The sequence below is a fragment of the Alosa pseudoharengus genome, unplaced genomic scaffold, assembly GCF_046254945.1.
Source record: "Alosa pseudoharengus isolate Yale_2024_CS ecotype anadromous, Long Island Sound unplaced genomic scaffold, YU_APseudo_1.1 YU_APseudo_1.1_scf_19, whole genome shotgun sequence".
Classification (NCBI taxonomy): Eukaryota; Metazoa; Chordata; class Actinopteri; order Clupeiformes; family Clupeidae; genus Alosa; species Alosa pseudoharengus.
The window spans coordinates 14,474,236-14,497,172 of NW_027468657.1; the positions used below are offsets into that span (position 1 = coordinate 14,474,236).

At 42.7% G+C, this 22,937-nt stretch overlaps 3 protein-coding genes and 1 long non-coding RNA gene across 6 annotated transcripts in view; 1 reads left to right on the forward strand and 3 right to left on the reverse strand.

Moving 5' to 3' along the window:
* The window catches only part of mgat4b (alpha-1,3-mannosyl-glycoprotein 4-beta-N-acetylglucosaminyltransferase B), a 148,131-nt gene extending 141,996 nt beyond the window's left edge, over positions 1–6,135 (reverse strand). For both annotated transcript variants that reach the window (XR_012988277.1, XM_076291785.1), the window contains exon 1: positions 5,834–6,135. Coding sequence is in view for 1 of the 2 variants with exons in the window: in XM_076291785.1 (XP_076147900.1) it covers positions 5,834–5,930 (97 nt within the window). In the remaining variant the exon portion in view is untranslated. The remainder of the gene's footprint in view (positions 1–5,833) is intronic.
* A 4,666-nt stretch (positions 6,136–10,801) lies between these two features.
* On the reverse strand, positions 10,802–12,877 carry LOC143132369 (uncharacterized). 2 transcript variants are annotated; one of them, XR_012988282.1, is made up of 3 exons: positions 12,796–12,877; positions 12,260–12,442; positions 10,802–11,263 (listed from the first exon to the last, which is right to left on the reverse strand). It is a non-coding gene; the product is annotated as an uncharacterized LOC143132369 (long non-coding RNA). The 2 variants fall into 2 exon arrangements; XR_012988281.1 differs by having other exon boundaries at positions 10,803–11,263; positions 12,777–12,877.
* A 245-nt stretch (positions 12,878–13,122) lies between these two features.
* On the forward strand, positions 13,123–18,096 carry sqstm1 (sequestosome 1). The gene is made up of 8 exons (XM_076291826.1): positions 13,123–13,532; positions 14,317–14,412; positions 14,603–14,952; positions 15,331–15,493; positions 15,675–15,755; positions 16,118–16,311; positions 16,786–16,993; positions 17,322–18,096. Exons 1-8 carry the CDS (start codon positions 13,364–13,366, stop codon positions 17,474–17,476), a joined length of 1,416 nt encoding a protein of 471 aa, XP_076147941.1. The 5' UTR covers positions 13,123–13,363; the 3' UTR covers positions 17,477–18,096.
* Positions 18,097–18,170: 74 nt separating this feature from the next.
* On the reverse strand, positions 18,171–22,658 carry mrnip (MRN complex interacting protein). Its single transcript, XM_076291828.1, has 7 exons — positions 22,547–22,658; positions 22,290–22,349; positions 20,507–20,613; positions 20,162–20,225; positions 19,889–20,010; positions 19,512–19,635; positions 18,171–19,104 (listed from the first exon to the last, which is right to left on the reverse strand). The coding sequence occupies exons 1-7, from the start codon at positions 22,604–22,606 to the stop codon at positions 18,355–18,357; spliced, it is 1,287 nt and encodes a 428-aa protein (XP_076147943.1). The 5' UTR covers positions 22,607–22,658; the 3' UTR covers positions 18,171–18,354.
* Between the last annotated feature and the right edge of the window lie 279 nt (positions 22,659–22,937).

The window sequence follows — 22,937 nt, forward strand, 5'->3', positions numbered from 1 at the left end:
CCTTCAGCTAACGAGGCCAATTGAAGCAATTTTCTGCACTTCTGCCCCGACTCACTCCGGGCCATATGTCAGAGACTAGTGCCATGACAACGGCCACACACGTGCTCAGGCATCTAAAAGGGGAAGGACTAATACCACTCCCCCCTTAACCCCAATTTCACTCCTTCCCTGTGTAAGCAAAAGAACTACAGCCAAGCTTTAAGACAGGCGTGTTTCGAAAAGGTCAGCACAAACTGATTCTCCAGCTTTTTTGGGAAGAGTCTCATAGGTTGAGTAAATTATTAGATTTCAAATATATTTTCATCTTCACTTCTACATTTTGCAGTAGGTTTTATCCAAGTCAGCTTACTGCAAAGTAGGTGCATTCATTTGATGAGACAATGTGACCCCTGGGTAATAGATGGATGGCCTTTGTGGTCATGGGGGTAAGCACTTTGCTTTAACAGCTGAACAACAGGAAGAAGAGCATAATCATTAACAGGCATATTAAGATGAGTTAACGTCTCTGTGTGTGAGCAAAACAATGTATAAGCTACTTCAATTTGACTAGATGTACAGTATTATTATATGGCATATGGCAGCAATCTATAGATGTTACTGCATATTTGCATATATTCACATATATTCACACATTCTACACTGTTTTAAAAGAAAGGGCATTTTGCGTACTGCCCAGGGGGTGAACTGAAGTCAAATAACCTCTATTTTTATGAGCCCCTGAGGCAAGGGAAGGAACACCACCTTTCTGTGGGAAACTCATTTTGTTGTTTTTTTTAACACATCTCTATGTCCAGATAGGGACAACACAACTTGTGTTGTTTTTTTAACACATCTGGTGTAAAGGTGCTTACACACTGCCCAGAGAGTGCCCAACAAATATTTTAGTTATTGGTTGCAGTCTTTAAGAGTGTTCAGAAAACCAACTTCCAGCTCCACAAAGCCCAGACAGTAATTGGAAAAAAAAAAACCTTATGGACGTGACAAAAAACTCCAAAAAACAACAAACAGAGACTGGTGGTGTCTATTGACCCAACTGATGGTGTTTGCTGATTGTTTGTTGGGGCAGTGTGCCAGCACATTTAGGAGAAAGGGAAGGGAATAAACAGGGATGAAGCAAAAGCACATTTTTTTTAACTTCAAGCCAGAGGTGTGAAACGAGAGTGAAAGTGGAAGTAAGCTGCATGCCGGCTTAGATGGTATTAAGTGCTCAACACCATCATTAATGAAAAGTTCCAGGGATCATTAGCTCTCAATTTATTAGCGAAATCAAGCATCCCCATGGGCATGATCATGTTATGGCCCACATGATACAGCGAAACATTATTTCAGTAAACGAGCAACAATAAAACTAAGTGCCAAAGCGTACAGCCTGCTGATAGGACTGTAGGCTAGATCTCTTTCCTCTTAATTGCAATTAAGAAAAATCATTAATTTTGTTCTGAATATAATAGAATAATAACTACATTTTAAGACATGCATTAGATCAAATAATCTGTATTGATTCATTCTGTGAACACATTAAGTAAGGCAGGCTTGTCTGCCCCCTTTATTTTGCAGCTTGACACCTTGCAGGTGGGAGGGAGATTGCAACTTGTCCATTCCACAAAGAACCACTTGCGTAACCTAGGCAACGCAGCAGGTTTGACACAGGTGAGAGCTGACCTATCTCATTAGCCCGGTTGATCACGCTCAGCGCGGCACGTTAATTTTTTACCGGCATGGGAACTTGCGTTCTTGTTAGCCCGCTCCCTTTCTGAACTCCTCCAGACAATGCGTCCCGGGCGACGGCGTTTGTGTTTTATTCATGTCGTCCGGTGCCAAGGAATCCCGAGTCCTTTATTCATCTGAAACCGTTCTGCTTTTTGTATCCCGTCTTCAAAGGAATCGCTGCGTGGCATAGAGAGCCCAACATGACAAATCGGATTAATGGAAAACATAATGTGTGAAAATAGCATCAGAGCGCATTTGACTACCAACGGTTTAGGACACAGACTGACTTTTCAATTAAAGGCACTTCTATGTTCTGAGGGACAAAGACATGTCTTTCATGTTTTCTTCTAGTAGGCTATACCTCTGTATGCTTTGAGACAATTAAACTGGGACTAGCCTATTTAAACACCCACCCCCTCTCTTTTCTCTATGTAAATAGTGCACATAGACACACTAGGCCCACCACTTTAGTTAGGCTATGTCCTCTAGGCCTACTGTGCTACTGGCTCTCAAAAGAGTTTCAGAGAAAGCTCTTACACACACACACCAATCTAGTTTCTCTTTGGCCCTCAATGGGAGCACAGAGTCTGGGATGTATCTGTGCAAGTAGAAACATTCATTCACTTCCTTACAGAGAGAGAGAGAGAGAGAGAGAGAGAGAGACAGAGAGAGACACACACACAGAGAGAGAGAGACAGAGGCAGAGAGAGAGAGAGAGCCTGGAGTGTATCCTCTTTGGCTCAGAAAGGGATCAGGCCATGTGATATCAGCCTCTGTTCTGCCACTCGAAACAGATGGGTAAGGGGGCAAATAACACTGGTTCAACCTAGACCTCCATCTCTTTCAGGACATGAAGAAAAAAAGAGACACTACCTCCTTTCCAAACCACACCATCGCAAAAAAACACTTAAAAACGTAGCTCTATCATGCACTTAAAGTGAACAAAATACCAGGCTTTGATTGGAAAACGGACAATGTGCACACTGTGCGCGGCGCACTAAATCGTATCAAATTGAATTGCCTTTCATTACTTTCTGCGTGCTGCTTTTAAAACACTCCTCGACCTCGTTTACTGAGCACAGAGGCCTTTCTCAGTCTACCTAATCACATTGGCAAAGCTGGAAGCCAAAGCAATGGGTCTTTCCCGGCATGGATAAACACCAAGTGCAAACATCCCTGATACACACGTGAGATAACACATGCACAAACACACACACACACACACCAATATCCACAGACATGTTCCAACTGGTCAGGAACATTCCTGTCTTTTCTGTCAGCAAGTCACCACTTTGCATCAGCACTGAGCGATCACTATGCTGCATGTAGGGCCTCATTCAACATCCTCAGTGGTGGGTTGTGCCCTAACCCAAACCAGACCATCCTCAGTGGTGGGTCGTGTCATAACCCAGTGGTGGGTCGTGTCATAACCCAGTGGTGGGTCGTGTCCTAACCCAGTGGTGGGTCGTGTCCTAACCACCGGTGGGTCGTGTCCTAACCCAGTGGTGGGTCGTGTCCTAACCCAGTGGTGGGTCATGCCCTAACCCAAATCAACTCATCCACAACTTTTGCCAAGCCAACGTGTCACTTCAGAAGCATGGAAGGAAGGGATATACAGTAGATCGATATGCTTTACTCACCAGTGCTCCAGCAGCCATACAAACCCAGCATATAACATAACCAGCTCTCAGCTCAAATATCAACAACCTCTCACCAGAATGGCAGATCTGACCTTTAAATGACTTATGTTCGTGTCTAGACATGTCTGTTGGTAAAGAACCTGCAGCAGCACCTTTAAGGGAGTGCGGTTTACTATTGGAATGACTAACACAACAAAACACATGCCTTAGGAGGCTGATCACTGAACAAATGACACACTCTAATCCCTCTGGTGCATGTAGTTAGGGACATGCTGGAGTAGGTCTGGTCATTTCAAGATGTTGCCTTCCCTGCCCAAAATATTGTCTTAAATAATTAATGACACTGTAATAACTTTAATTACATTTTAATAATTCAAGTACTTGGGTGTGATATCATGTATGGTTAAATATACACATCTAACCACTGCAAATCTGTGGAGATGAGTTAGCAAGTAACTAAGGAAACCGGTGGCTCGGATCCTGTCTCATCTTTCAGCGGTTGATTGAGTCAGCCTTCAGCCCGTAGGAGAAGAGAAGCCCCCCCCCCCCCGTGGCCCTGGGGTTCATGTTAAACCATTAGCCAGACTGAATTAATCAAACCCAGCACGCTCTCCCCTATGTGTGCACACACACACTGCCTCTCCTCCTCCCCTTCATTAGCATCTGCAGCAGACAGGCTGTGCAGCAGAGCACCACTGCTATGGCAGCATGGGAGCAGCTCGCATGCCACACGGCAGCAAGGAGGGAACTGGAGATGTAGGCTACCATGTCCAGGAGATTGAGGAGGAGATTAGGGGATTGAATGAGTGAGTTGCAGGGAGATTATGGTGATGATAGAGATGAAGATAAACAGGAGGAGGAGGAAGATGATGAGGTGCTGACAAAGAAATACTGACTTTGATGTGTAAAGAGGACTGCCCTAAGGTGCCCTATGTAGTGCAAGGCATGAATTTCAAAAAGGTGACATACTTAATGGTGAGCACTGACACTCAAACCTACTGAGGATGAGTATATAATGTGTGTGTTTGTCTTAGGTCTGTTTCAAAAATAGAACTAAGCAAGCTGTTGATACTGAAACAAAGAATATCAGAGTGAGTGGGTATAATATCCCCAACTATTGCCATATGGCTGCTTCAGAATTTAGCCTACATAAGCCTATATACTTATATAGTATAGTGAAACTGCAGGACAAGATCATGAGTTGTGGGAGGGCTTTTAAGAAATAGGTTAGAGATTTGCGCATCAAGAAGGTATGCAATACCAAGTTATTAGCGCCAATGTAAAAAACAAGACTAGAAATGAACCCATAATAGGGCTACAACACGACAGATAATACATAGGCTATAACAACGATATACTAGAACAACTCTAACATTTAGTATACATAATTGCATGTGAATAATATCCAAACATAAGGCGGCTTATTCTTTTTTACGCTTTAAAAAATAACAGTAAAATAAAAACGTTCCTCATGCCTTTATATCGCTTTTTTGAAGAATGACTGGTATTACAGAGCTGACAGTCATATCAGTCGTTAGGCGGATAACGTTATGATCTCCCAGCGCACAGGTAGATCTGTGTCAGCATATCGTCTAATAGATTCTCTCTCATCTTGCCCTTCCAAAAGCTGAGCTTTTACACCTTCAGATCACCTCCTGTTATGCTACTGGTTTGAAGGATAGTTCGTAGAGGATGTTGAAATGCCCATGCAATGCTTTTTCAAAGCCTGTCAATCCGTGACAACCACAACAAACTTTGTGCCCAAACTTCAGCACAATCTATTGCAAGTCCTACATCTCTCGCCTACTTTGGTTGCCTGCACGTGGACTTGAGCTACAAAACAATTGCAATATTTTTAAATCAGATTGTAGAGATCTGCAACTGCTGACAGTCGCGCTTGGAGTAGGAGAAACTCAGACAGACGGGCGAATCTCAGGAGCATGATTAACGCATTACCATGAACACTCGCCACAACTCGCCTCCTGCTACCTGTATGCTGTCCTGCCCCCAGCAAAATCAGTCTCAACTCAACAATAAATAAATAAAATGTAACGAGGACCAACATCTGGCCTATAATCTCAAAAACCGTATAATTTAAAACAGACCAGGGAAATGTGTCACTGTTTTCTTTTTCCCCTTTTCTTCTTCTCTCTGGCTTCTGTGGGAACGTATATTCATGTTTCCCAAATGCAATCAAAAATCCCCTTTACTTTGTGTACAGGAGTTAACACCGCAGAGCCTCCTGTATCGCTAATTTAGAAGACAGACTACACGACAAAGGTAGACTCAGACACCGAGCCAGTGAATGCCTTATCAGTCCTGTGATTCAGTGTACAGTTCAACAGAGAGCGCAAATCAAAGGAAATCTACCACAGACGATGTGCATAGTATGAACCCTTATTGTTCTTCATGCGAAAATATGAGGACACTATAGCTATATCATCGTGCCCCCGCCCCGTACCCCCGTGGTGAGGATACCTTACCTTTGGAATTGCTGAATGCGGTGTACCAGGACAGCGATATAAGTCCGCATAGTCCAAACAATAAGACCGTTAGGAAGGTGCCATTTCTGAGCCTCATCTCCGGATCACCGGGATCATGTCCGAGCCGAACGCGGGGCTGGTGGCTGTTACGCGGCGGCCGTTTTATGATGCGACCAGGCAGGAGCGAGTACTTCACGCCAGGCGCTGTGTTTGTTATTGCGCGGAGATAGCGGCTCTCATTCGCGCACAGGCTGAGAGGAGGAGGTAAGTGGAGGTAACCAGGGAGGGAGGGGAGGGGTGCTTTTTCCCTTCTCTTGGGTAGTCTGCGAGTGAGGAACTGCTTAAAGAGAGAGGCATGCATTAAGCGTGTGAGTGGGCGGTAGAAACGTGAGCCAGCAGCATAGAGCTCATGTTCATATTCATATTCATTCAATGGGTTGCCTGGTTAAGCCGTGGTGCAGATGCTCCTCCATCCGGTCGGACGTGAAGCACATGGAACGGTCTCATCCCAGCATCCGCACGTCATTAAGCAATCACGAACAGACTTGGGTTCAATTTCATTTATTTTCAACCCTATCCTTTTTATTATTTTAAAAATCAAGTATCCACTCAAAACAAAGTTTCAGGGGCTATAGTGACTGACATATCCCCCGATATAAATAGCCTTTAAAACTGCTTAACTCTCAAAAAGAATTTCATGTTTTTGCCTGAAATTGCACTGTGCCTATTTACAAGGGCATTGTTCCCACCTCTTCTGGGGCCTACCATCAAATGTTGGACCTCTATAGAAAGCTGAGAACCTCTAGTTTTCGTAGGAAACAGTCAAAATAAATGTGTGATGTACTCACTAAGAGTTACAGAGGCTAGAATATAGTTTTTTCTTTCTGCCGGATTACAAGCATCTCTGAACTGACCACATTTCAGCCCTCTAGGTCTCTTGATATCCCTTAGAAACACAACTGAGCCCAAGCACCAGGTCTTGTGAAGTTGTGTGCAAAAGTAGATCAATATAGAATGAAAATATGAGTGCTTTAGACTATTATTTGCCAAGGTATGCCCATGCGTTTTGTAAAATGCTTATGGATACTCCCCATAGGACTTTTTGTTATCCAAAATGCATACTGACAATCAAATGCTTACTGCACATGAACCCCTTTGTGTAGAAGCATAATCCTGGTCTCAAATGAAAGGTAACACTTTGAGGTTTCATGCTTGTATTTGGATTATACTTCAGGGGTTCTGATATGGAATGACTACACTAAATATGGAATGATTACAAAAATGTCTCTATTTTTGCATTTACTTTGTTGGTTCAATGAGTGTGTATAAGATAGACTATAAATCTGTACAACTAATATTGGATAACACAACATGAAGATTCAATTTCTATGGATTCTTGTGAATATTTCAGTACCCAATATGTTGCATCTACTTATTGTGCTGCAGCTACACTGCAGCCAGAAGTCAGGGTAGCACCAAAAACGGAAGGGGGGGAGGGGGGCATTTTGGATCAAATTTAATTGAGACATAATAAGATTAATCTGAGAATGTAAAGCACTATACAGATTGTACAAGAAAAAAGTTGTCATTTTTGGATTCCCAAGAGTCAAAGCTTTGAAATGGTGTATAACATTACTATGCTACACAGTAATATGGTGCATACAATTAATTTAGAATGTTGGGGGGAGGTGGGGAAGGGGGGTAACCGTCCCGCTGGCAGGACACTGAAAATTATTTAAAACCACAAGACTCCCATAAATTCAATCTTTTTTGTCAAGCAGGTCATTTGACTTCTTTAGGTTGCACAAATCACATTGCCATATGCTATTCTACATGATAAAACAGCTGTTTCAGCAGGTGTTAACTTAGTGGTTTCATACAGACACTGCATTTTACAATGGTTCAAACAGCCTTATCTTGAGGACAGGTTGGGGGCAGCCTCAGGGGAATAACATGATATTCTATTCCTGAGTCCCCAATACATTCATCTTATAGTTTGCGTTCAAACATATACATTTAGACACTCCACAAGCTCTGACTAAGCTATAAGACAGCTTTTAAAACGTTGCGGTCCCTAGTGGTGAAATCTCCTTCAAAATGAGCTTAAGTTATCTATTAGGCTACTCAAGTAGGCTATCTTAGATCTGACAGTTGTAAATGCGTTCACTAACTAACCATTCAGTTATTTTGTGTTGTGCGTTATCTGTCTTACTCTTCCCAGTGTTATGTTTTTGTTGAACCTGTCTTTTCTGTGATTATTCTCTATGTTTTAGCTTTTTTTGTGCGATGTATGTCTCTATGTCAGGGCTCCCTTGCAAAAGAGGCTGAAGGTCTCAATGGGTTTCACCTGGTTAAATATAGGTCAAATAAATAAAAGAAAAAAATATTTTATGTGTGCTCATTACACACATAGTCTACTCCCCACCTGCTGTCTGTCGGCATGTCACAAACGTGCAGATGTTCTCTATCAGGTGTCCCTTATCACAGCACAGTCTGCATCATTGCCAGACCCTTGGCCATCCTGAGGTTCCCTTCATTAATCACCAGCTGACTGAGTGGAGCTAAGCCTCCACACTCACAGCTTCAAATTGGACCTCCAGGTTTCCATTCCACACAGACAATGGAAGGTCAAGATTGTCTGTCTGTCTGTCTGTAGCTCTCCAATGCCATACTTATTCTTCTACACCACCTATATAGGTATATAGGCTGCAGGAGCATCTCGGACACAACTGCTCATCAAAACTGACACTTCCCTAACCAAAAAAAATAATGTTTTTTTTTCTGACCAAATTTTGTCTAAAACTTTTTTTCTAATACCAAATTAACCGAATAGCTATGATGCAGCTACACATACGTTCACAAAAGAACAGGGAAAACAGCCTACTATTACCTACTATAGCCTACAAGAAATACAATGTGAGCAGGCAAGGTCAGGTTGGTCTCGTTGGATATACAGCCCCATCAACATAAGATCAACATAAAGCTTAAATAATTCTACTATTTAGTCCCTCTTGTTTTGTGTACGTGTGCTTTTGGTGGTTATAAAATGTCAATATAGGCTACAAAGTTGTGTACATTATTATGTAGCTTAATGGGCCTTGTAGCACTTAACAATAGGATTACTGTCAAATGTATTTATTTATTTGAGAGACTTTGGTGGACATACTGATACACCCTCCCATAACCCTCTGTAACATGCAAATACTCAGCGGTCCCTATACACCCACGGATTTGTGTACAGAGTCTGCCATCTGCCGGTGAAGCTTTTTTGGCGCCGTTGTTGAAAAACTGATCAAGAATGTGGGGGTAGCCGTTAAGGGTTTAGTAGCCTACCCCTGGGACATGTAGCGTAAAAACTTACTTTCGGAATAAGATGGGGAGGGTGGCCTAATGATTATGGCATGGCACAGCGATTTACTTGCAGGTGGACTACAGATCTTGCAGGTAAAAAGTGTGGTGGGTGAGGGTTGAGGGTAGGCAACAAGAGAAAGATGATGCCAGACATACTCACAGGCCACCTCGTCGTCTGTATTTATACGGCCCCAAAGACGAGGCTAAATCTAAATGATTGGATTGACCAAACGTGTAACTCAGCTCTTTTGTCAGCTGTAGCCTACATTATATAGTGTAACGCCTCTTGCATTACATTATTAGTACATTCATGTGGATCCTTGATAAAGTATATCTATCGATCATTTAAGCGCTTCTTATGCGTTATGGTTTGTATATTGTTTTATTTTCATTAGGCTGTTGATTAATTTGACATTATTGTTTATTATTGATACTCCCCTTTTTATAGTTTGACCAACATTCTAATCTGTTCCCTGTTCAATTTTAAATATTATGTTGTTTTTGTATTTGTGTGTCGCTTTGGACAAGCCAAATCCCATAACCATATCATTATTATCGACTTTTATTTCCATGATTCCATGTGACGCACGAAAATGCGGAGTCATTGTTACCTCTGCAAAGTCCCATCACCGTTGTGTTAATTTCAGGAGGGAAAGCAGTAGGCTATGTTGTCAAAAAAAGTAGGTTGGGCTTGGTTTACATCATTCAGGAAGACCTTTGTCACCTGATAGTGACTCATGTTGATCATGCGGTCTTTTAAATCATTTGTTTTCGTAGCCTACCACTTCAGTTTTCGCGAAAGTTATGGAAGGGCCTCGAAAGTTCTGGATGTGTTTTTTTTTTGTTTTTTTGCTCGAGACATGCTTGAGTCATGCAGTATTTAACCTTTAATCCAGCAATTAAACTCAATATTAAAAACCTTAAGAAAAGACCAAATAGTTGTATTATATTAGTTAAATGAAAATGACGTAGGTTACATAATAAGTAAAGTAAGCAGGTTTCTCGGCCAAGGAATTTGGTCTCTGCATGTATCCCATCCGTGAATTAGTGAACACACAGAGAGCACACAGTGAGGTGAAGCACACACTAGAGCAGTGAGCTGCCTATACAGCGGAGCTCGAGCAGTGAGGGGTTAGGTGCCTTGCTCAAGGGCACTTCAGCCGTTCCTGGTCGGGGATCGAACCGGCAACCCTCCGGATACTCCGGATTCGCTCAAGTCAAAAGTGCAAATCCAATGCCGCCAAAGCTTTAATTATTACGCGCATAGAATACTTAACAGAATCAGTCGCTTGGTGGAGCTTGACATATTGTGGCAATACTTGATAGTAATATCAGTAACACGGCTTACTCAACGAGAAAAGGACTCGCGAAACTAGTCTGAGGTAGGCTAATGAGAATAGCAGAGGCCTTTGGTGACGTTTGGCAAAACCCACTACACTTAGTAAGCTATCATTCTATATTATTGATGGTGTGACTTTCCGTCGTCTAAGATAGGCTACCCATATCAGGTTGACCACCTCTCACAGTGTGCCATCCTCACTTTACAGTTGCACTAGGTGCCCAAGGCGCTACAATTGCAGAGCGCTGGCGCGCATGTAGCCCAGGTAGCAAAAATTGTGCGGGCCGAAAGCGGCCCGATTAAGGCGAAAACACTCGGCCGATCCTCGGCATGAATCTAGGTCCGATTGCTCTGCGAGCACTCGGCTGTGACGCGGCCCTATTGCGGAACGCCGAGTGAGATGACGTAAAGCCCCCGCCCCCAATCCAGTTCCTTGGGTTTATTTTAATTTTATTGATTTCCATTCGTGTCAAGTTAATACCAGAATCGCTAAACAGCCGTTCTTTATAGGCTACAAGATAAACTGAAAATACAAATACAAGTAGACAGTTTTCATGTTTAAAACATTTTTTTTATTATTATTGGAGCACACTTAAGTGTGACACCCTATGATGTCTGCCGGTTTGCCCTCTGGCTTCGGCCACCATCCTTGTCACAGGCCAGCTGCAGCCATCTGGTGATGAGGAGCTCTATCTCCTTTTCGGAGGAATCTTTGGTTAGGGCATTCCGGCGGACTGCATCTGAGAAAAACACAAGAAGAGGGCAGCATGATCATGTGATGTATACTCAGTGTAGCACTTATGTCACTGCAACCGCACCACCTTGCAGTTATCACTTGTGTCACTGCAATCACCACATTGCAGTTATCCAGTACTGACCACACTTTTCAAAATGAGCCTTTTGAATGCAGGCTTTTGGTTGGCCCCACTCCAATTAATGAGTCTCGCCAGCGAGGTGTTCATGGCTCTTGAATGTCAATATATACGTGAACACATCTAAAAAGCTATCCCCCTGGCATTGATAAGTCAAACACGTCTGAATTTAATTGCAAACAATAGCCTATGCAAATACAAGATCTATGCAGAAGGCTAGACAGACTTGCTCATTGTTTGCAATTAACTTCAGATATGTCTGGTCTATCAATGCCAAGGGAATCCCTTCTCAGGGACGTTGGGGTAGGCTGCGGTAACAGCCCAGCTAGTCAATGTTAGCTACCTTGAGCTAAATGGTGTTGTTAGCTGGATGCGTTCGCTCCATAAAAGTACAACTAAGCCAGCTAACTTTTTGTTCCACTTTATTTTCTTCCACAGGTCAAAGACCATGCTCGTAAAAAACACGAAAATTGCATCCAAGCTGCGAAGAACCCATGAGCTAACAACACCCCAGCTAGTCAATGTTAGTTACCCTGAGCTAAACAGCTAGCTACGTTCGCGCCTTAAAAGCCGGAGACACTTTCATATATATTTTCCCCAACTTGCACTACTTTACTCAGGCAGGCATGATAAAGAATTTTAGGTTGTTGTCCTAATTAATAATTATTAATTGCATTGCATTTCTGAATTCTTTCTTCTCGTTTCATCTGGAGGATAGACGAAGAAACCTCATGAACAAAGTTTAAACGGATCGATAATAATCAATATTTAATCAGCAATAATTCGAAATATGTAGAGTTAATGTAAAATGTTAAGGAAACTCAATTGTTAATGCTTTTTAAGGAAATGTTAGACAAGACTTACCTCAAGTTCACCGTTTTCGCAGTCTGCTCCCATCCAAAGTTTTCGAGTCTTCTCTCATCCAAAGTTGTAAACGTCACTCCAGTGACGTGCTTCTTGACGCTTGCTGCAGTTGAAATCGGCTGAATACGGGTAAAAACGGTCTGAGCCGAGCGCCCAGAGTTTAACAGCAATCACCGGTCAATGCTGGTAAAAATTGAATTGGCCAGTAAAATGAGTTGCACACTCAGTTGCTAACAAAACGTTGTACATGTAGGCTACCCACCCCATCCCAAGTAAACACAGGATTAGTCTGCATGTTAAAAAATATATGGGCCAGTAAAAACTATATAAGATAGGCTATTAGATAGGATAAGATAAGATAGTAGCCTACTTTATTCATCCCGAAGGAAATTCAAGAAAATATATATTTTGGCTGGCATTTTGTTTCTATCACCCATTATTGGTAGATGACCCAAAAGTAAAAAAAAAAAAAAGTTGTATGTGCGGTAGCATGGCTGCCTGCAGGTGGCAAAATTACCTGGCCCAATTGCGTTTACCACGACTCAGCCGATGCCGCGACGCAGCCGACAGCGCCGCAGGTTTTACGGAAGCGGCCCGCTCCTACTTGCTAGCTGGGAGGCTACTTAGGCCTACTAAAATATAGTGGGGCTCGTTTAGAAATATGGCTACAATAGGCCTAAGCCAACAAATCCAGCATGGAACCTGAAAAATAGGTGAGGGGGGAAATCCCCACGGTGGAAAGTGCTGTGTCACTGCCATGCCGTCCACGAGTCTTTCAGGACGCTCCTCCCTTATGTTTACAGTTGCCTGGTACTACTTGGTATCGTGTATGGTGAGTAGGCTACAGTACAATAGCACTATGCTAGGCGTGTCCACTCAGCCAACGGACTTCCCCTTCAGTCAGAAGACGCTTACTGCCATGACTCTGAAGTAGGAGTGGCGATCGGAGTATAAATGCTCTGGCTGACGCTTGAGCTTTAGCCTACAGCCCGGATAACAAATCCAAGCTAGGAAACGTACCGCACCGCTATCGAAGGCAAAACCCCTGTATCAGACTGCGCCAAAACAGATTCCGACAAGCATCTGAGTTACCAAGACACGACAATGTCGATGACCGTGAAAGCCTACTTATTGGGCAAAGAGGAATGTCATAGGGAGATTCGACGCTTTGCCATTGACCAGGATGTGTCTACGAGTTTTGAGTACTTGAAAGGAAAGGTTGTGGATGTTTTCGGCAATCTCCGCAATGGCCCCTTTCAAATGTTCTACAAAGGTAAGCAACGCAGTTACTGCTTTAACGCACTTAAAATATGTAGTCTATGAATAAAACTCGAAAGTTTAACAGTTGCCATTGTCCACAGCTGGACATGAGCTGTCACATAACATTCGGCCCAGATTACAAGAATGAGCCAGTCTGTCACTGGATATGATGACGCAGTGAAATAAAATGTTACCGGTCTACATTCTTGGATAACTTAAGAAGGGTGGTTGCTCACAGTGGTTGATAATGGTTTCAAACAATATGGAGTCTGTCTACGTTGCTTTGTAAAAATGACACAAGTTTTCTTTGTCGTGAGAAGTTCTTGTTTACATTTTGAGCTAGTGATCTCTGTCCGAAAAGGCTCGGAGTTGCGGAAGTGTGATCATAGCGTTGATTAATGTTGCTGTCGTCAAAACACGGGGCTATTTCGGCTTATGTTAAGAGTGTTAGAGTAAATACACTACAAATACGGTTTAGAAGCTTAGTGCTTCATGTTTTAAAAATAAATAAAACATTATTCTGTATGCGAGTTTCCTCATCACTGCGCGCATGCGCCAGGCGCATACAATTCGATCATTTTAGTCTAACTTTGTGGTGTGTCTCCTGGGAACTATTATTGAAAAGAAATAGCAACAACATTGGGTTAACATACACAGAACATTTGAGTGGTTATCCAATGCATCACATATCAAATGTATAGCAAGTAGCCTAGCCTAACAAATAATTGGGAATGATTATCAAAACAGAAGCTTTCTATGGAGGCCCATAGTAAATTCATCTTTGTTTCTATTATCAGATGAGGACGATGACCTGATCGCTTTTTCCTCTGATGATGAACTCATGATGGGGCTGTCAGGAGTGAAGGATGGTACTTTCCGTCTCTTCATCAAGGGTGAGTGTTCTAATCGCAAAGTTCAAAGGCAGAGCTTTGTGTGTCATTATGATTTCATTTCATCTTCCTGGCCCTCCTTTTATAATGTCTGCTAACTACTGCCACTTATTGTGAGTATCTTCTTAACTCATAATACTAACTGTAACCATCCATGAGTGTTGACCTTTTCACCTCTATTTGCCTCCCCCAGAGAGAAAAGAGCACAAGAAAGACAGAGAGTTCCCTGCCCACGGCTTCCCAGGATGTGCTTTCCCCCCTCCCCCTGGACCCCCCCACATGCCCCCTGGACCCCCCCACATGGGTCCCCCTGGACCCCCCCACATGGGTCCCCCTGGACCCCCTCACGGCGGCCCTCATCACCCTCCCATGGTGCACCCTGGAGTGACCTGTGATGGATGTGAGGGCCCGGTGGTGGGGACCCGCTATAAGTGCACGGTCTGCCCAGACTACGACCTGTGCACCACCTGCCAGACCAAGGGCCTCCACAGGGAGCACCCCCTGCTCCCCATGAACTGGCTCCCCATGAACAACATGTTCGAGGTGAGGCCCGCAACCTAAAGCTCCTTTGTGTCCTCATCAACGTGCGAGAGACTCATTAGGATCTTTTAAGCATAACATGTTCATATGTAGCTACATCAGCAAGATTTAAGTATTTGATTGCATTTCTCCATTAGCTTAGTTAAAAAAAGTGATGAATCTGATGATGTTTTTTTTTTGTATGATTGAATTCAGGCCATAATTTTATTAAAATTATATAAACGCGTCAAGACCCTAATGTTAATCGGATTCATAATAAGGAAGTAATTTTCCTGACTTCACAGATTGAATCTTTCATAACTACCATTTTGAAGTGCTGACACAAATCATGTCCAAATTTGATCCAAGCCTCTCTCTCTCTTTCTCTTTATTCCAACCCAGTGGTTCCCTCGTGGCAAGTGGATGAGAAAGATGAGACACTGCATGTGGGCTGGTGTTCAGGCCCAGGCTCAAGCCCAGAACCAGAACCAGCAGGGTCCATGTGGATCCAGGCCCTCCTCTCAGCAGGGCCCAGAGGCTGCGGCCGAGGACCCCGCTCAGGCAGGTGGGTGTCTGTCTGTCTGTCTGTCAACAACGACCAAACTACAACTGCCATTGCAAAGCCACCAAAGTTCAATCAGAGTGGAATTTTACAAAGGGCAAAGTAGCAGTAAAAACACAAGTATTGTGCAAAACTGAAGGCCACTACCAGCTCTATCTTTATACTCCCCTCTTTCTCCAAAAAGGTACCTCTACTGCTAACGAGGCCAATGTGGAGTATCTGAAGAGTATTGGAGAAGGAGTTGCTGCCATGCTTAGCCCCCTGGGTAAATGCATAGTTCATGTTTTGCCTCATTCTCACCATACTGTTCCACATGCTAGTAGCACAGGCTAAGACATACAGTCTACTCCTTCACCTGCTGTGTGCAGTATTTAACATACAGTCTACTCCTTCACCTGCTGTGTGCAGTATTTAACATACAGTCTACTCCTTCACCTGCTGTGTGCAGTATTTAACATACAGTCTACTCCATTACCTGCTGTGTGAAGTATTTAACATATATAAAGCAAATAAAAAAAATCAGCAATTAACACAATGGTGTGTTCAAAGAAATTTCATACAAACCACCAGTGTTTATAACAGACTGTTGGATCTATGAGCTCTTAACCGTGGCTGGTGTTTTGTCAGGTATCGACGTTGACATTGATGTGGAGCACGAGGGCACGCGGGCCAAAGTAAACCCCACACCCCCTGCGTCTGGGGGTCCCTCCAGCAACCAGAGCGACTACAGTTCGGGGACCAGCGGGAGACCGGTGGGCCGGGGGGCGAGCGGAGGTCCGGGCAGCCACAGCAGTGTGAGCAGCACTAGTGAGGGGGCAAAGGTATCTCGTCTTCTCCATGTCTCTCCAAAGTGTCCCTTACTGATTATCCACTCTTGTGTAAATAGTAACTATGACCCCCTTCTGCACATTCTCTCTGTGCACAATAGCCTCACATGAGTCTGATGAAGTCAGACACCCAATCCCTAGCCGGGCTGAAACGCTCAGATTAGAATATGTGGATGAGTCACATTCCATTCATCTGTGGCTTATTGAGGGTGCATTACAATGACATGAAAGAGTTCCTTGGCTATAATTAGGATGGCTGTTCGTTTTGTAATTTGAGTAGAAACACTTCATCTGATTCAAATAATTTAAATTGCCATGGTGCCGGTCCCCTTTCTGCTTCTTGACTTGGATATAATTACTCACACAGATTCTCATTTCGAGAGAGAAAAAAAAAAACTGTGAATGCTTTTTTTTTTTTTTTAAAAAGGCCCAGTTTTAAATGCCAGGCTCCTGACCTTTTCTCCGTAGGCTCAGAAGGACATAGGCAGCGATGAGGAGTGGACCCACCTCAGCCCCAAAGAGGTGGACCCGTCGACGGGCGAGCTCCAGTCGATGCGGCTGGACGAGGAGATGGAGGAAGGGTCGGAGGAACCTCAGGCTCTCAGCACCAGCTCTTCTTCCTCCCAGGGCCCCACGGGCCTGCGTGAGGCCGCCCTCTACCCACACCTGCCACAAGGTAGGGCTCATTAAGCAAACGTGCACCTTATGTCTAAACACACAGACAACACAGTAATTATCATCTGTATATGCGTGTAACAGTGGTGGGTGTTTAAATAGTTGTTTTAACTGTCATTTATAATTTTATAACTAATGGCCTCTTTACTCTTTACACCAAACAACTTTGACAAGATTTGGGAAAGATTCTTGAAAGATTGGCATTAGTTAAAAGACTCCACCCATTCAAGCTTTACTCATAAATCTTTCCCAAATCTTGTCAAAGTTGTTTGGTGTAAGGAGGCCATAAGTAACCTGAGATGACCTGAGGTCCCTCCTCGTCTCTGCAGATGCAGACCCGCGGCTGGTGGAGTCGCTGTCTCAGATGCTCTCCATGGGCTTCACAGACGACGGAGGCTGGCTGACCAGGCTCCTGACCACCAAGAACTTCGACATCGGGTCGGCTCTGGACACCATTCAGTACGCCAAGAGTCCCCAGAAGTGAAGCATGAGGACAGCGGGGCTCAACTCAGAAGAGGACCATGGCTATAATAATCTACTGCCCAGTCAGCACTGGCCATGAGCATTACTCTACAACTAGTCGACCAACTCTGCCTTCCCTTTATGTGTAGCCATTTCTCATCATATTCCTGGCAATATGAGCACCTCAGGCATAAAAGCAATCATTAACTTTGATACAAATGGCATAGCTTTGGCTTTCAAAAACTTTTAAACAAAGATGTATTCTTCTTAGACTGATATCCTGACTATGAGTACTATGTGTTACTAATATTAATGGTGTGAAGGTTATTCTTATAAATTACATTTATTGGAATTTATACAGTTTTACTCACTGCCAATACTAAAGAGGATATATTTTACCTTTATTGGAAGTAAGCAAATTGGTAGTTAATGCATTTATTGGTACAAAATGTATGGTATTCTTGTTATTGGTCTGTTCAAGAAAAAAAAATCTGACCTTGTGTTTCTATTGTCAGTCAAATGAATGGATTTATGTCTATGCTTTGTTTTATCAGATTAAACCTAGGTTATCATTGCTGGCCTCTTATTACCATGAAGTTTCTGCCCTGTCTGACCAAAATAAAATTCTTCTGCAAAATAAAACATTTTGCTGTTGTTTTTCTAATATTAGAGTTAATCATGTATTTCATTTCTAAAGGAAACTGCATATAGAAGTGTTTTTTTTTAGTAGTTTGGTCATTTTATTGCTACATAAGTATTAAAGAGATTTTGTGTAATTTACCAGGATTTACAGATCATAGTACAAATCATAGTCATTACTACCACAAAAAAAAACAGACTGACGCTGTGAAGACTAACAACCCACAAAGACACACAGACATTGCAAAAACAAACTAGTGTTTAAAATGTGTCATCAAAGTCTTCATCAGTTTGAAAAAGCGAGCTCACGGCAAGGCCAGGGCAAGGTCTTTTGGCAGGCGGGGGCTGATAACAGACCGGCATTTCCTGGTCAATGGGCCAAGTGGTGAAAGTAGGGCTTGCCATCTGATTGGTGGCGCTCACAAACCCAAAGCAGGAAGCTGCAGACTTTATCTTATCTGCTACTCCGCAGCGATTGGCCAAACCTGGCACGGCGCCAAACTGGCCACTGGCACTTGAAGTCTTTTCGAGTTTAGTCTTAAAATTGTTGTGGTCCTTACATCCTGTTGCAGAGTCCAAGTCCTGATAGCCCACAGACCACGGTTTCTCTGAGCTCTCGTCTGTGCCACTCCAATGGGGGTCTCCATCTCCGTTCTCCCCCTGGTCCTCGTTAGAGGGTGAGGATAGAAACCTGGCCCACTTAGAGGACTTGTTCTCTGGCTGACTCACCTTGGTTACTGGGCGGGGTGCGAATGAGTCAGCCTCTCTATTGACGGATGTGTTTGCCAGAGGTCTCTGTGTAGCTACTGGGCCAGTCGGTCTACTGGCATTGGGCTCTGTGGACAGGCTGGTACCGTGACGGTTTCCAGGGAAGTTTCGGGAAGGGACTCCACTGGGCAGGGGTTTGCTGGCTGCAGAAGGAGTTGGAGTGTTGGAGTGGAGGGAAGGGATGGAAAATCCATGATCGTCCCACGCAGCAGACGAGTGTACTGGCCTTGAGCGGGCTGGTGGCTAAAGCAATATGGTTACAGACAATGGCAATACACCCAAGATGAAGTCTAGTACCTTTCTCAATAACACATCTTTACTGAAAAAAAAAAAATCACTATTATCTACTCTTGGATGTGAACAGTCTGCACACATTTGGTTTATTCTTCCCATTTTGAAGATGAAGTTTAGTACCTTTCTTAATAACACGTATTTACTGAAAAAATCACTATTATCTACTCTTAGATGTGAACAGTGTGCACACATTTGGTTTATACTTTACACACCACATTAGCATGAACCGTTCTGAAAAATAATGTTAAAAATAAACTAAATGTAATTTAGCTCCTCTCAACTGAAACACATGAACAAGCAAGTGTAACACTTTAGAATGCCCATGCAATCAATAGTAGACAACAGGTTTCCTTTACCTTTATGTGGCTTTTGTCACATTTCCATGGACTGGTCCCTTCTCCCTGATCCTTCTCATCATCATCCTCATCGTCACCACGACAACCAAAGCCTCGCCTGGCAACTCTGCCTTTCTTTCTCTTTCTGTTTGAACAAGTTCAGATAGGAAGCAAGATGTATTAATTTATTTTCTGTTGGGTTTGGGACAATCAATGTTTAAATTGTTGCATACATGATCCGTCATTACAATTTATCCGATTAATACAATTTCAACCAAGCTCACTTGTCTGTAGAATTACGACATATGCCATCTTCCGAATCAAGACTTAATACTTCCACAAAATCTATAATTATAGCAAGCGAAAACTGAAAGCGAGATGTCTTATGATTTACTGACCTGACGTTACTCTGTCTGCCAAACCGCTTGCTCTCAGTGTAAATGCTTACTTCCTCTTCTTCATCACAATTAACAGTTGCCGCTGTCTCAACATACTTACTCCACCGGCTTCCTCCATCACCCTGAAAAAGACAGTATTAAAACTCTACAATAATAGGGCATTTAAACTCTAAAAGGATTACTGAAACATCTTGACTCTGCTCTTAGTGTTAAAGACGCCTATACTTTGGGGTAACATCAAATAAAGAGATTGAGATTTGCTATACTACACACCTGATGGGGTTCACTGAGGAGGCCTTCGTCCTCTCGGTTGTACTCACACTCCTCATCTTTCTCCCTCAAGAAACAAAACACAGATGGCATATTCACATTAACGTTAATCTGTGTCGTAACCTGTGTTCAGTCTTAAGTACAAAGTTAGTCAGATGGAATGTAATATGGCAAAAGGTTACAAGACATCCTAGTTATGCAACATGTTGTCACCAATACAAACTCAGTCCTTCACACTGGCTAATGGTGGAGATGGTAGCATAATGTTTCAACATCAGGATAAGAAACTGTTCATATGGCAACTAGTCATATTGGCACACTCTGATATCAGGTAGGGAGAGATGTTACCATGCTGCCCAGGCATGCTCATTCTCCTCCTCCAGCAGCTCTCCTCTCAGGCTGTTGAGTTTTTGGACGTGCTGCCTGCAGTCCACCCCAGTGCCACGCCCATATTCCTGTTACAGTACCAAACTACTCATTAGCCTACCACTTATACAGTCTGTGCTTGTTACCTTTACATAAATCACTACATCGCCTGCAAAAATACTAGATATTTTTGTGGGAAGTTTTTAGTATACTTTGAGCTGGGCAGCCGTGGCCTACTGGTTAGCACTTCGGACCTGTAACCGGAGGGTTGCCGGTTCGAACCCCGACCAGTAGGCACGGCTGAACTGCCCTTGAGCAAGGCACCTAACCCCTCACTGCTCCCCGAGCGCCGCTGTTGATGCAGGCAGCTCACTGCGACGGGATTAGCGTGTGCTTCTCCTCACTGTGTGTACACTGTGTGTTTCACTAATTCACGGATTGGGATAAATGCAGAGACCAAATTTCCCTCACGGGATCAAAAGAGTATATATACTTATACTGATAGAGTAACTATTTTTTTTTTACAATAGAAGCTGGAAAAGCAAGCATGCCTCTGCAAGTACACCTCGCATAACATTATGCTGGTCTGTATAGCCACAAGTGCCAGCATTTCATTAGACCAGCGGTAAACAGCCAATCATAATGGGGAGTAGGCCTATACGCAGAGGTGGATGAAGTATGCAATTCCTTTACTTAAGTGAAAGTATAGATACACCATGTGAAATATTACTCCAAAACAAGTGAAAGTTCTAAGTCAGATTTTTTACTTAAGTTGAAGTACAGAAGTATTTGCTTTTAAAAGTTAGGGGGCAGTCGTGGCCTACTGATTAGGGCTTTTGGCTTGTAACCGAAGGGAACGGGTGGGAACGGCTGAAGTGCCCTTGAGTATTGTGTGCTTCACCTCACTCACTGTGTGTTCACTAATTCACGGATGGGATTAATGCAGACACTACATTCTTTGTATAAGCAAGTATACTTGGACTAGAAACCTACATTTTTCCTTAATGTATTGTAATGTAATGTTTATTTGGTCATTATTAGGGAATATATCCTTTGGTCGGTCATAGGACTTGAAGGGACCTTTAGTTCCTTACATCCAACAAAAACATTTGACCTATTTTCATAACTTTGTAACTGTTCAAATGGATGCAATAATATAATTTAAAATCACTATTCATACTCTGTTCACAAATCTAAAACATTTTCACTGCAGAATACAAAACCAGATTTATGAGTAGATTATTTATTGTTTAATAATGTAGGGTAAAGATCTAGATATGTAGTGAATGTCAGGTGATTGTCTAATTTAATTCCTATTTCATTTCGCATTGATCATGGAGGATAGTCTGGTTAACACCATACCACTTCTAAATTTCTAGCAGGTTCGTCTGGGTTCTCCCATACTACATGGAGGATGTTCTGAGGAAGAATTGTCACCATCATTCATTACCACAGCCAATTTAGACAAGTTCAAATTGAACTATTAAAAAAAAATAACTTCAAGACGGTCTATCGCATTATTGCATTTAAAGAATCAAATGTGGTTAAAAGTAACGAGTACTTCATGCTCATACTTCATAGTGGAGTCAAAAGTACAGTATTTGTCTTTCATATGTAGACTGTAGTGGAGTAAATCACGTTTCCAAACACGTTTTCAAGTAAAGTACAGATACGCAAAATCATACTTAAGTACATCAAGTAAATGTACTCTGCTACATTAAATGCGACAGTAGCCTAGTAGTGGTTGTAAAATTAAGAATCTCACCTTGATGACTGATTGTTTCTCCCCACACATCTTGCAATTCCATTTTTTTGCTTTTTTAACCTGTCATGTAATTAAATCATGAAAATAGTACAGATGAGAAGGAAAGTAACACATTCTGAAAGTAAGTCCATTCCATGCACTTTCACTACTATGCTAACTTTAGCGTCAGATATGATTAGCAAAGAGGATCAAGAACAGATGATAAACCAGTCATTTCCTACAGAAACATTTGCTCTGTTATATTAGTACGACATTACCTGCTGAACCTGGAATGTTTCACAAGCAAAGCATCTTAAAACGTGAAATTCTTGAACCATATCGGCTGATGGAAGAGTTGTTAAGTGTTTGAAACTAGCGCCAGAGAATGTCTAATAAGGGACGTAGACGGGCTCTGCTAGCGCCGTGCGTGGAAAAACTTCCGGTAATCGCTACGCCAAATTAAAAGTTGGGGGCACCTTGAAAAACAGGGAGGATTTAGGAGAGCAACATTTTCTAAATTCATCTCAATAAACTATATCCGATCATACATGTTTTTATTGTTGCAAACAAATGTGGTCATGAGTATTTTTTGTCACTGACTATTTTTGGTTGTCTGTGTATGTCTGTCTTCAGTGATTTTTGCCCCAAACCCCACACAAAATACATGGA

Bases quoted from the DNA above. Each gene is read 5' to 3' on its own strand.
- mrnip (XM_076291828.1), bottom strand. From the start codon at position 22,606: ATGGTTCAAGAATTTCACGTTTTAAGATGCTTTGCTTGTGAAACATTC. The intron at 20,226-20,506 runs GTAACATCTCTC...TTGTTTCTTGAG, and splicing joins GAGCATGCCTGGGCAGCATG to GGAGAAAGATGAGGAGTGTG. The intron at 20,011-20,161 runs GTGTGTAGTATA...TGTCTTTTTCAG, and splicing joins TCCTCAGTGAACCCCATCAG to GGTGATGGAGGAAGCCGGTG.
- sqstm1 (XM_076291826.1), top strand. From the start codon at position 13,364: ATGTCGATGACCGTGAAAGCCTACTTATTGGGCAAAGAGGAATGTCAT. The intron at 15,756-16,117 runs GTAAATGCATAG...GTGTTTTGTCAG, and splicing joins TGCCATGCTTAGCCCCCTGG to GTATCGACGTTGACATTGAT. The intron at 16,994-17,321 runs GTAGGGCTCATT...TCGTCTCTGCAG, and splicing joins CTACCCACACCTGCCACAAG to ATGCAGACCCGCGGCTGGTG.